Source organism: Dunckerocampus dactyliophorus, chromosome 6, assembly GCF_027744805.1.
Source record: "Dunckerocampus dactyliophorus isolate RoL2022-P2 chromosome 6, RoL_Ddac_1.1, whole genome shotgun sequence".
In the NCBI taxonomy this organism is placed as follows: domain Eukaryota; kingdom Metazoa; phylum Chordata; class Actinopteri; order Syngnathiformes; family Syngnathidae; genus Dunckerocampus; species Dunckerocampus dactyliophorus.
In genome coordinates, this window is record NC_072824.1 from 32,851,997 (window position 1) to 32,865,899 (window position 13,903).

A 13,903-nucleotide genomic window follows, 5' to 3' on the forward strand; every position below is an offset into this window, starting at 1 on the left:
TTAAATTCTTGTGTTTTCATATCAGTGTTTCCCATATTCACTCCTGGCCGTCCACCACAGATACATTTGGACCACCACAGATCAATTTGGTTGGTGCTACCCTTTTTTTTTTTTTTTCCCAAGATTTGGAGCCACTTGTTCGCCCTCACTCACAAACACATTCTAAGGTACGGTACATGCAACAAACCGACAGCAGCAGCAGATAAAAACTCCTTGAACGGATGTTGATGACATGTCAGTGGCACGATGGAGAGGATTGCTGAATGACAGATCAAAATAGTCGGTCCACCCATTTATTATACACCCTGGGTGTGAAATGGTACATAAAGTAAGTGGTCAAGTGCCAGATGTTAAAAAAAAGTTAAAAGTTAACCAAAACTGAAAAATAACGTGTTTTTCAGTTGATACTGTTTCAGGAACCACAAAATGGGTCAACAACTTAAAGCTGTTGTGTAGGAATGGAAGTGGATCAAGCCTTGGCAGTCGGTCCAACTCATTCCTACAGGTGTTCCAAGTTCTGGAGTACTTACTACCTCCTCTGTCTGCATAAAAACATACTGTGGTAGTATACCATTGTACTGGAAAAAGTCATTTGTTGCTACAAAAACAGAAGAAAAAAGGGAACAAACAATGGAAGAGAGACAGACCACCGTAACTCTTCAAAATGTAGCTTTTTCTGCGTATGTGGCCACAGATGTAACTCCGTTAGCGGCTGCTGTGATATGGAAAGGGGGTGCTTCTTCCTGCTCCTTTTTGGACATGTTCAACAGTGAATTGTCACCCAGTCACCCTCCCTCTGTAACTGGGTGTTTAACTTTCTAACAGGCAGACCCCAGTCAGTCAGAGTCCACAATCGCACATCCAGCTCAAGAATTGTGAGCACTGGGACCCCACAGGGGTGTGTGCTGAGTCCACTCCTCTACACGCTCTTCACCTACGATTGCGTGGCCTCCCAGAACAACACCAGCATCATTAAATTTGCGGATGACACTACAGTCATCGGCCTGATCACTGGTGGTGTTGAAACATCATACAGAAGAGAGGTGGCGGACCTCATAGCTTGGTGTCGTGATAACAATCTCCTTCTCAATACAGATAAGACTAAAGAGATGATCATCGACCCAAGAACAAGGGAAAAGGAGCCGCATAGACCCCTGTTTATTGATGAGACTGAGGTGGAGAGGGTGAAAACCTTCAAGTTCCTTGACACACACATCAGCGAGGACCTCACCTGGTCTCACAACACCCAACAAATTCTGAAGAAGTCCCAAAGGAGACTGTACTTCCTGAGAAGACTGAGGAAATTTGGCATGTCCACCACAATCCTGAGTTGCTTCTACAGATGCACTCTGGAAAGTGTCCTTACCGCCTCCATCACTGTTTGGTACGGTAACTGTACAACACGTGATAGGAAGGCACTCCAGCGGGTGATCAAGACCTCACAGAACATTGTTGGGGCAGCCCTCCCCTCACTGCAAGACATTTATAAAACTAGAGTCCTACGCAGAACACACAACCTCATCAAGGACAGCACACATCCACAACACTCATTATTCACACTCCTACCGTCAGGCAGACGCTACAGGAGTTTGAAGTCCAGGACCACAAGGCTGGCAAACAGCTTTTACCCACAGGCCATCAGGCTTCTCAACGAAGCACTCACACACGCCGCACGCAACACACGCACACACGCACACACTCATAGCACTTTATTTAATTATTTATTTATTTGTATTATTTATTTGTATTAATGTCTCTTCTGTTGTTGTTGCTTAATTTATTGGTATTTATGTTTCTTATGTTCTTATTCTTTCTTGTGTTTTCTTTCTTTTCTTGGGAGAATGAACAGAATAAGAATTTCATTGCATAGTATAACTGCCTGTTTTACTATGCACATGACAATAAAACTCTTCAATCTTGAATTGGGGATATGTGATGTATATCCATGCAACAGCGTATGCATGTTTTTGAAAAGCAAAAAAAACTAACTAAAAACTTGCACAAAAGGAGGAAAAAGAAACTGCTGTAGGCTGAAAAATCCTTTCTCATCACCCAGCAAAATAACTAACATGCTTGAAAAAAACAGTAAATATCATTAGACTAGATATGAATGATATAGATTTCACTCCTGCTGAAGCAGGTAATAAATGCTTAGCAAGGAAAAGAGGCAGACTCACTTGAGGTCAGACTTCCTGATGTGATCATCCAAAAGAGTGTCATCATCTTCATTCTGAAAGCCCAACAGATTGACTTCGTTCATCAACAGATTGACTTCGTTCATCATTTTATCCTTGTAGAAACTTTGATACGAAAGATGGCTTATTTTTGGAAACAGGTGGAAGCACGATGCACCTCAGCTCAATTTTCAGATGATGACAAAGGCTGTGAATACTTATGTACATGTCTTTTTTTTTTTTTTTTAATAGTTTTAAAAAATCCCCCAAAAACTTTTCTCAAGGTTATGCTGGTGGTGTGTAGAATTTTGAGGAGAAAAATTAATTTATTCCATTGATAATCAAATAAATACATGTGTATATGTATGTGAAATATAATCAACAAATATAATAATAATGTCAAAACTGTGAAGCGGGGGTGTGCTCTGTTCCGTTTTGACAACATTTCTTACCTCTCCATCCTGCTGAATGACACCAGTAGAGCGCCTTTCCTTCCTGGCGCGCCTCCTGTCCTTGACTCCCAGACGCTTGTCTCCTTCCGACTCCTGCTTTACTGGGTCTGTATCTGCAGCACATTGGAATGGTCAGAAAACAATACTGTCAAGACATGGCTGAAAAATGTATTTTTAACCTAAGAATGTAGAATGTAGGAATAACATCTAGAGGAGATCTGACAAGGTGGTTAGTGGTTACATTAAGCTCCACAGAAAAGTGAAGTGTGACTTTGCCACTGGTCAAAATATACAGGGTGTCCCTAAAGTCTGAACACATAGCAAACGTGCGTATCTTACACAAAAAAATAAAATACAAAATAAGAGTGTCAGTTTTCCTTGTCTCTCGCCTCCAAACAGGCAGGAAGAGGGTTCCCCATGTGCACTGGTTCAGCACCTAACGCTCCATCACACAATTACAGCATACACACAGCAAAAGAGGGGAGGTTTGTGAGGAGCAATGCTACAAGGCAACGTAGTAGAAGTTAGGAGATGCCACAGCCCTCGTGTGGAAGTATGACTAATGAGCAACAGTATGCTGGATTCGTTCCCAAGTGGTAGCAACATCATATGCAACAACACAAACCTGCCCACCTCAACCATATCCACCCGACCAAGGGAAAAACAACACATGGAGATAAAAGAGCCTTCGTCCCAACAGTTAACACTCACTGAGACGTTTGGTGGGTAACATAAATCCAAAAAGCACCAGCGCAAAATGATGTGTGTTCACAGAAGGTCATCGCAGCCCTCGGTCTACACCGCAGTTTGAAGGCTTTTGCAAAAAGTGAGTCCAAAAACATGAAAAGCAAAACGAATATGTTTACAACTAAAAATGAACTTTATTCTGTTGCTTCTTTTTGGTGGTTTTTTTGGTGGTTTTTTTTTTACATTTCACAAACAAAACTGAGTTACCTGTGACAACATTTAGACGGGGGAGGGGCCCACAGCAACACTCGCTACTCATTGCCAAGAGATATACGCACTTTCAGGTCAGACTCTACATAAGTCTTGTCACCAGACTTGTTGCTAGTGTTTTGTTTTTTTTCTACAGGGGTCTGATTGCGCACTAGGTCTGCAACACTGATCCCTCCTGCACCGTCTTCTTATTCTCTAGCACACCAAGTGTGTTATAATGTATTGATGAGCGGGGGCGACCAGGTAGGTCAAATGTATTTGTGGGAAACACTGGAGGTGCTGGAATGCCTCCAGTAACTTCGAACTCACCCCTCTCAGCAGGCGTGAGAGTAATGATGGGGCTGACAGGCTGAATGTTACGAGGCAGAAAGTCGGAAGCTTTGGAGACCGTCTTCTCTGCTTCCTTCAGGTCTGTTAAGGTCACACCCTGCAAATATGGACAAACCACAAGCTTGCAAGAGGCCTTTTTCATCAAAAAACACCTCCACATACAGTTATGTCCACACAAACACTGCAAAGATGCACTCATTTAAAAGCTCCTCAGCATACCTGAGTGGAGCGGCGGGACTGGCGCAGCAGTCGGGAGCGAGCTTTCCTCTGCGATTCTGACTCCTCGTCTCTGACTGGAGCCTGATACCTGAGCATGCAGAGTGTAACATGACTCAGATCCACACACACGTATCCAGGAAGATTACATTGATTCTTTGATAGAAAACAGCAAGTTGTCCATAAAGTAACATTGAACTGAATTTCGCCCCAAAGCCAAACATCCCAAACTTTTTGTGAGTATTTCTTACTTGCGTCGATCAGCTGTGGGTGTGCTGGAGCTCTCAGATGTAACATCCCGCGTATGAGGGGTGGGCTGGACTCTGGCGGTGCGGATCACCTTGTCTTGCTCCTTCTCCTCCTCCTCTTCCTCCTCCTCATCTCTCTCCTCTGAGGTCTACAAAAAAAAAGACATCAAGGCCTCAAAATCATATTGAGTGACAAAGCAATGTTAACACCTCCGTCGTTATCAATGAAAAACACCTCCTTGCTGGTGGACATGACACCGCCTCTGACTGCCCCTAATTACACGAGCCCAGTCCCATGCAACCACCCAACTCGCTACACATCATTTTCACACAGGGCCATGTGTGTTTGGATTTTTTTCTCTCTTTTTTTCTTTAAAAAGGCTGTATTTTGCGTTCAGCTGTGTTGTCATTGACTAACATTTACATTAGTTTGATGATCTCAAACATGAAGTGGGACAAACATGCACAAAAGAAAGAAATTAGGAAACACTTTTTCACACCACCGTATGTCCAACTATAATGTATCGTTTGCTGGTCTTTCTAGTAAACGTCTGGCTGCAACTGCACGCAGCCAATGATAACAGACACCTTGTCAGCTGGACTGGCAGCAGATGCGGTCACACTTTCAGTGTCTGGACTAGACAAAGTGGAGCTCTCTGGAGAAAGAACAACAAGAATGAGCCAAAACATGCATTCATCCTAAATGAATTGATGATCCCAGTGGTTGGTTTACCGGGGCTGCTCTCCTTGTCCTCACTCAGCTCCAGGCTTCCTGAGATGCCCCTTTCTTTGGACTGGTCCTGCAAGTTCATCTTGTCTTTACTGCTCATCCTACACACTGAGCTCCTGGAAGGTGTGAGAGTCAAGAAAATATAGAAAACCACCTCAAGATATTGTGATGCAGAGACAAATGCTAGCCAGTGCTATCCAATATTGCATTAACACGAGTGATAGTTTGGTCCGATACTGGCCAAATTTGCTGGATTTAATTGGGAAAAAAATACAACCCCTCTTGTCCCATTCAAACGCCCACCCTCTTCCTTCAGGGAGCACAGTACTTGTTGCACAGTTTTAACATGTTGATTTGTTAATTCCTATATTTAGTGAAGTTCATGCACACCAAAGTATTAATATGACAAGGAAGGCGAAAGAAGGTTGGTATCGCTATCCAGTGATATAGAATGTTGCGGTCTTGGTATCGGAGCCTCCCCAATTCCCACTAACCTCCTTCGCTTATTTTGTGTACTTGCAGTAGGAGCGCCTTGTGGGTTTTGTCGGTCTCGTACGGACTGCTCGTTGCGCCACTGTCAAGTGAAGACACGCTCATCAGTGGATCGTAATCATCAAGTCAACAACCGCCAGCAAACAAGTTCTCACATTGGCTTGTTTCTGAGCTAAATCCTCTAGGAGATCCTCCACGCTTTCATCTGCTACGTCCAATGGCGTCTGGCCCTGCAGTTGATTTAACAACGTTTGATGAAACACATTTAAGTTCAATATTCCACAATACAACATCAACAAACTTATACCAATGTTAAGCAGAAAGGGAAAAACATGGAGTGAACATGAATTAGTATGAAGGTTTTTCATTATTTCAGGCCTCACCGCGTTGCTGCGGGCGTCCATGTTGCACATGTGTTCTGCTAGAATGCGACAGGCGTCTCCCTGGCCCCAATGTGCAGCAGCATGAAGAGGAGTCCATCCGTCACAGTCCATAGCGGACACATCCAGTCCGCATTGGCACAGTAACCTGGACACCACAGGAGCAGCGCGCATCCAAGTGAATAATGGCGTACGCACACTCAGCCGTTCGTACCGTGGCTTTGGCCCCGTTACGTTTCCCCCCTTTCGGCACAAGTACAAGAAGAGGCGGCCCAGAGCGGGCACAAGTCCATGCAAACACACACAACAATGGAGAGTCACAGAATGACTGCGCAGTAATTTTTCTTCAAAATACGTTTTTTAACAGTGTTAGAGCCCTCTAGACATGAAATAACACCCTATAGTCACCTTTACACTCCTAACTACCCAATTTAGCAGATTTAATAAGAGAATATAAGATAAATACTTGGGGTTCAGAGTTTAGCTTCAGATTGGCGCAGGTAATGGGTGCAACAGTAGCTCATATTGGGGATGATTGATTATTGTGCCTGCCACAAATACATTTGCACCACCACAGAAAGATTTGGCCCTACCCATTCCCTCGCTCACAAACACATGACAATAGGATTGTCTGTGTTGCTTGTCCTTACAATTCTGTACGGCAGATGGCATCGTAACTGCTTCTTCCCATACCTCATGTGCAGATACTACAACTGACTCGGTCACGCATTATGCTGCATCTGTATAATGCCATACAACATGTTCATTATCTTTAATATCAGTGCATAATTACATGGAGCCCGAGAAACATCAAAAATGTCTTTTTTTGCCGCACATTTTTATGACCCAAACCAAAAAAGTGACGGAGTTCAGGTGTCCACTCTAAACTGGCACGTGTCGTTATATAAAAACACCAAAACATGTGTACTTGAGAGCTTCCAGGTAGCCTTTGGCTGCGGCCACGTGGAGAGGTGTGGCTCCGGTCCTGTGGTGTCGTATGTCGGCAGGTGGTCCCTCGGCCAGCCAAGTCTGAGCATCTGTTGTGATCTGCTCCTCCTCTAACCGTTTCACTGCCTCCAAGTCCACACCTGGACCCAAGCAGAGTCACTCGTCAGTTGCTAAACAGGCGACGGCAATGCAGCGAATTGCTGAGCTGCCCTAAAGCGTGTTCACCTTGTCTCAGGGTGTAGTCCTGGAGAAGCGCCTCAGTGCTTTCGTCCAGAGCGATGTCCACAGGAACGTCACCATCACAGTTGACGGCAGAGAGAGAGGCGCCGTTCCGCAAAAGGAAACTACCCAAAAAGCCAGAGAGACAGACAGAACCCATTATGGTAACACTTCCACTCCGGTATCCAAAGTGTGGCCCGGGCGCTGTTTACAGACCGCGGCTCATTGGCACATTGTAGAAATAAAGTAAAAAACTAAAAATAACATTGTACAACTAAAATAAACACATTGTTTATCTTCATATGACAGCATGGTCGCATGCATGGACGATAAAATGGGACAACTAAATAAATACAGCATTACAAAATTACTTAAATGTGTCATTAGATTGGAATGGAAATGCATAAATGCATTATTAAATGTGTCATTACTTCATTAAAATATCTCTTACTGTCATGTAAAAACCTACATCATGATTTAAGTTCATAATTATTTCACTATTGAATTATTTCATGCAGTGTTTCATGAATTTATTTTAACCGTCTGAGCCATCAGATCAATCAAATCTGTGAACTAATTTGATGTTTTTCTATTATTTGTGAAATGCACGGTACGTGTGTGGGGGGGCTAAAGCTGAAAACACTGGTAAGGTTTGGACTAAATAGATTGGTCTGCTTTTGAAGTGTTGAAGAGGCTGTGCCAGCCCAGCGTGTTCATTCTTTCGGGGACATGTCGTCGGGCCAACCATGACAACAATGTTGGCATTGTTATGTTCACAAATAGCCGTGCACCCGCAGAACACTGGCATCGTATTGTGTTTCGTGATACAACTGTTACAGTGTTGTGTTCTTGGACAACATACTCTGCGATATCACGATAGCCGCAGGAGGCAGCAACATGCAGTGGCGTCCACCCCTCGCTGTCAACCTGGTTCACATTTGCACTGCGCTCCAAGAGGAAGGACACCATCTCCATGCTACCGTCGATACAGGCCTTTGTGGAGAACAAACGCAAGGCAAACAAGCATAGAGTGAAATGACGCTTTGCAAGCATCAAGCAGTAAAGCAAGTTAGGCAGTGACGCAGCCTCACCTGATGTAATGCAGTTATCCCGTCTGCGTTGGAGCAGTTAATAATTTCCCGCACGTCCTCCTCGTTCCTGCTTGTCATCTCTTTGGCCTCCTTCAGCATCACTTGGGCCTCCTCCGTGTCCCCACTCGCACACGCAGCTAGGAATTCTGCCGCCCGGTCAAACCTCACCCTTTTTCTAAGTGGGCGGGTGAGACAGAAGGGGTCGAGACACATTGTAACAGCATTTCCAGCTTTTGTCAACGTCGCTCATAAAGACATAACATTGTCTGTGCTTGTTGAGCAAACATCACTGATAGAAGGCCGGGATGTTCCCATCGATCGGCCGCCGATAATTATCGGCAGAGTTCCGTAAAAAAACATGTGATCACCACATGCTGATAAACGCCTTTCAAGGCCCATCGCCAACAGAATGACACTTCTCGTATTGATCTTGCCACAGGCTACACCAATCGATGCCTGCGTGTTTGACTTCCCAAACCTACTGCCGTTGGACTATTCTTGCATCTTTGTTTACACACTTTGCCTGTCTGTAGCTACCTTAGAGTCATCTGCCTGGCTTCTGGCCTTCGGACTCCAAATGTGACTTTTTAACCACAGTGACATTTTGTTTTTAAAACAAACGAGCAATGCGATTAGTTTGGAGCTTGCTTTTGTCCCACGAGGAACCTGCAAGTGGATATCACGTTCATGGGGTACGTACTAACGTTTTCAAGTGTCTCTGAGCAACTTGACTATCTTGTTGTCGTTATACTAATTATGTCTTGTCCTGCAAACACTATTTGTGTGCGGTTCTTTAATGACCATAAACACACAGCGTGTCCAGCTTTATGATGGTGATACTATCACAGGGGTCTCCTGGTCGCCAGCACATTTTGAGTAGCTCGCCAAAGGTTCAAAGATTATTTGCTTCAAATCTTTGTAGATTTTTTTTTATATAATTGTTCAATTCAGACTTTATGCCTTCATATAATGACAAATAAGCACTAAGCAGCATAAAGACGTTGGCCACACAGTTTGGGTGGAGATGCGCTTGGTAAATAGAGTAATGTTGCCACTCAGAAATAAAAGACAAATAGTTGACAGCTGTAATAGTTGGACACCCATGCAACCTGGACACTCAATTTATTCCATTTCCAGTTGAGCAGGACAGATTTCTATTCAAACATATATATTTGTATTATTTCATTCTGGTAATGTTATCTTGAATTCATATTTAACAGGTTTTCCCATGTATTCGTATCACTCCAAAACATGCATCAAATTAAATTCTCCTTTGTGTCAAATAGTAAAAAAACAAATCGTTTCACACAAATGAAGGCAAATCAAAAAAAGATAATCCACCCGAACGTTTGTCAGGGGCCCCTGGAACTGTCTAATGGCACCCCTGGCCAACGGCATTCATCATTCATCATTCATCATACATTGAAAAACGTACAGTTAATCCATGTGATCGGTATTGGCTGATCTCACTCATGGATCACCAGTATCGGAATCGGCAGTATCACACCCTGATCGGAGCATCTCGAACGCAGTTCAGAAGTACTTTTGAAGTATTTTCATCATCAGTGCGCTTCCGCTTCATGGTGTTCAATCACGGCCCATCTGTTAAACCAAAGGCGAGTGGGCTAGTAGACAATGCTAATATGGTTTAAAATGTGTACGTCAGTGTTTATGGCGTCTCGCCGCATATATCGTAGATTTCATATAGATTTGGAGCATCCTGTTGGCCCCCGCTCATAAACGCATTATAACGGGACTGTCTCTGAATGTAGCTTGTCCTTTTCGACATTCGCTGATGGAACATAACCCACATGAAAAGTAGGGATGTAGGGTATATGTATATACCATGAGGAAGGGGGGGGGAAGAATGCGGGGGGCCATTTTGATACATTCTGTGAATTAAAGACGCTCAAACCCATCCAGTGTAGCTAATATATGCTACGCTGTCCGGACAAAACATCTACGCTTTGCGTGATAGATGACAAAGTAAATTAGTGTCATATCTAATAAAATGAATTAATTTAATTTTCAGAATATGTCCAGGGCCAACAAAAACAAACTGCAGGCCGACAATGACCCCCGGACCGCACTTTGGACACCCCTATGCTCCAGTCCACCCACACAAGTCCCATTTGGGCTAAGCTAGCAAGCAGCTAGCTGTCTTGTTCCTCACCGTCTCTTGAGGAGTGGACTGCTTTCATCTTCCCTAAAACAAGGCTGCTCCCTCGGCAGGTCCTGCCGCTCGGCCTCCCGCTCCTCGGTTCCTCTTTCCTCGGTATAACCTCGCCATCTCCGCCTGGGCACGGCCGACGCTTTGTCGGTGCAGGAACCCGCCCAGCGCTTGAGTTGCTCCCGCCGCTTGGTCCTCGCCGAGTCGCCCATGAATATATCAGAGGAGGACTGTGTTTTTAAAAATAAAACATACCGAGACGGGCAAAGACACACCCTCCATGTGTACACTTTCACTTCCTGGTCCCGCTGGCGATTGAGGAAGCCTCTGCTCGTGCACGCGGCGTTGACGAGCACGCTTCGTTGTTATGACGTCACAAGGGCTGTTGAAAAAGTTGCAGGCTCCTGACAGGAAATGCAAAAATAGAAACTTCACACTTCCTGCCATTGTGGCACGGACTTTTGTTTCTTTTCAAATAATACAAAAAACAATCTGACACCAATAAATCCTACACTTACAGGCAGTGTTTCCTGACCTTTATTGGAACATATTTAACATTAGAAACATCAACCATCACGTCTGCTATTATTCTCTTGAATAAATCGGGATGAGAGGATCGATCCAAATGTAAATATCATACCAAGGGTAATGTTTTCCAGTTCTCGTCTGCGTACTTTCACAGATAGACTTTTTTATTGTGTTGTTCTTATTGCTATTGCTTGTTGATGTTGTTTTATATTGTTTACAAACCACAGATATTTTTTATTAGAACCAATAGATATCAAAACAGAAGGATTTGTGTGTACAGTGTTCCCTCGTTCATCACGGGGATAGGTTCCCAAAATTAAGTACAACTTTAAGCCTTTCAAACTCATGGCCAGGAGCTACAGGACAAACTAAAATGTATATGGGATATTCATTTACTTTAATATCTGCACACTAAATATCATTAAAACTGAATTGTGCAAAATGTTTTTTCAAATATGCCACTTGACTTTCTTCCCTGGAAGTGTAAATGGTGCAGACAGACGAGAGGGACGAGAGAGACACGCAACTTCCCACAACGCAATTCTTCTTAAAGGGCCAGGCTCGGCCTCAACAGCGTTCATGCCTGTAATAAAAAAAACAAACAACGAAGCACTAAAAAAATTCCACAAAACAGTGAATCCACAAAAGGTGAACTGCAATGGAGCGAGGGAACGCTGCACTGTAAAGTATATACACTGTAAAGCACGTGAAGTATATTATGGTTTCTAATGTAAATCATTAAAATTAATCGATCAAACAGAAAAAATGGCCAAATTAACACATGCTTCATACGACACAGTTTTGGTCAAAAACATTTTCTCGAAGAAAAAATGGTTTGTTTTGTTTGTGTTTGAATATGCTGTATATGTACATAATGTTGTTTATTGTCGCATGTACGTGAGTGAAGTAAAAGCAGTAAACTAAACATGGGGGGGGGGTCCTTTGGCCGTAAAAACCTAAAGAACTTGAATGAGAGCCAGTAGTAGTTTTTGCTCTTCTTTACTTATGTTGCACTGTATTTTGCGCAAACAATTGTATGTAATAAAGCGAATCATTTTATTACATCGCCTTATTTTGTTGCATTTCAATAAAAATTTTATGTCAAAAACATCGCTATTGTAAAACCGGCACTGAAAGTTGAACCTTGGTTAGCGTCATTAATCCCTTCCAAAAGGTCAGACTCTAACTGAAACGTACGCCAACCGAATCAATTTTTCCCACAAGAAATCATGTAAATCCAATTAATCCGTTCCAGAAAGCCAAAAATGTTAACACAAAAAACATTTTTATAGTTTGATATGCATAATCCATCCATTTTGTATGCCGCTTATCCTCACTAGGGTCGCGGGGTTATGCTGGAGTCTATCCCAGCTGCCTTCGGACGAGAGGCAGGGCAGGCCCGTAACCACATTTTTTTCGGGGGGGGGGTGCAAAAATCAGAGTGAACAGACCTTCAGCAGGGAAAATTTAGCATTTGGAGCCCGAAAAAACATTTTTCTGATGCATATTTTGGACAGACATAACAACAATGTTATTTCCTCCAAATGACAAGCTTAAGGGCAAAATGCCAACATCAAGCTTGCCCTATTTAGATAAGTTCATCAGTTTACTGGGCGCCCGAGCATGCCATGGCTTCAGTGGTGGATGCTATTTCCACAGGCCTACACTATATGAATCACTACAATGTGTTTCAGCCTTACCTATCGCTCATTCAGCATCATCTTTCTTGGAAAATATGTCCACCACTTCCTCCAGGTTGATAACCTTTTTGTAGTGAATGTGGAGAAGTGCCAGCGAGGTCAGCCGCTGTTGCGTCATACTGGCCCTCATGTAGGTGTTCACACGCTTCAAGGTACTGGCACGTGGCTCACATTCACACCCTCTTACTGGGATGGTACAGGCCACCTGAAAGAGGACCCTGATGTTGGGGAAGTGAACGGGATCGTGTGACGGTCCACAACTTGATGTGCTGTCGCTTGAATGCATCACATCCAGTCAGGTGGATTATGGACTTCTTTTAACGGCAGTGTGTCCTGTAACAACACTTTTACAGAGGAAGGACAGGTGAGCGTCCACTTTGGTCACGGGATAATCACGTCTCATTCCTAACAGTTCTGAGCACTTCTACAGCAATTTGGATTCCATTTTACAAAACAAAAAGTGTTCCAATTGGTTGTGATGGTATAGTATATTGGTTGGCTAACCCTTTCTAATTCCCCTTCCCATTATTATCTTCACATTTTATCATTTGTCTCACAGGTGTGCTGATATTCATACAATGAAATATTTTGTAATCCAATTTACGATACAGGACAAGTTAACACATTCAAACTTCTTTTGCATGATGTTCCTGAACACATCTCACGTGGCCAACATGGGCTGCTGCACAGCGTGCTAAATGAGGCCCAGCAATTAGTATTAGCAAAGTAGCAACAAGTAAAACAGCATATTGAAAACAACATCGTCACAATGACATAGAATATTACCTGTAACAACAGTTTTACAGAGGAATGACAGGTGATCATCTACATTGCACATAAATGATTCCAAGTTAGTTCAACAAAGAAACTGCATTAAAGTCTATAAAACCTCACTCAAAAGTGCAGACTGGCTCTTTCCAATTAATGAACACTATCAAATCCACATGACATTGTATATGAATATAAACACACAGTAAACATTACGTCAACCAAATATCCCAGACAGTGCAAAAACGTGACTCAACCATGTCTCATTCCCAGTGCTCATTCCTAACAGTTAACAACTTCCTGCAGCAATTTGCACATGCTGGATGCATGCATGGATGTTAGATAAGCTGACATCCATCATGGACAACACCTCTCACCCGCTACATGACACTGTTGTTTCCCTGGGCAGCTCCTTCAGCAGCAGACTGTTACACCCACGGTGTAAGAAGGAGAGGTTCCGCAGGTCCTTCATACCGACCGCTGTCAGGCTCTACAACACC

General features: G+C 43.4%; 1 protein-coding gene across 1 annotated transcript in view; it reads right to left on the minus strand.

Annotated features, from left to right (window-relative positions):
* Positions 1-12,722, minus strand: part of ppp1r12c (protein phosphatase 1, regulatory subunit 12C) — a 23,754-nt gene extending 11,032 nt beyond the window's left edge. Inside the window, exons 1-16 of the mRNA XM_054778828.1 lie at positions 12,636-12,722; positions 10,411-10,811; positions 8,238-8,412; positions 8,009-8,139; positions 7,153-7,271; positions 6,908-7,067; positions 5,983-6,127; positions 5,755-5,829; positions 5,602-5,681; positions 5,111-5,223; positions 4,966-5,033; positions 4,381-4,526; positions 4,133-4,220; positions 3,893-4,010; positions 2,627-2,739; positions 2,178-2,230 (exon numbers count right to left, since the gene is read on the minus strand). Coding sequence (XP_054634803.1) covers positions 2,178-2,230; positions 2,627-2,739; positions 3,893-4,010; positions 4,133-4,220; positions 4,381-4,526; positions 4,966-5,033; positions 5,111-5,223; positions 5,602-5,681; positions 5,755-5,829; positions 5,983-6,127; positions 6,908-7,067; positions 7,153-7,271; positions 8,009-8,139; positions 8,238-8,412; positions 10,411-10,619 — 1,793 coding nt within the window. The 5' untranslated portion in view covers positions 10,620-10,811; positions 12,636-12,722. The remainder of the gene's footprint in view (positions 1-2,177; positions 2,231-2,626; positions 2,740-3,892; positions 4,011-4,132; positions 4,221-4,380; positions 4,527-4,965; positions 5,034-5,110; positions 5,224-5,601; positions 5,682-5,754; positions 5,830-5,982; positions 6,128-6,907; positions 7,068-7,152; positions 7,272-8,008; positions 8,140-8,237; positions 8,413-10,410; positions 10,812-12,635) is intronic.
* Positions 12,723-13,903: the final 1,181 nt, after the last annotated feature.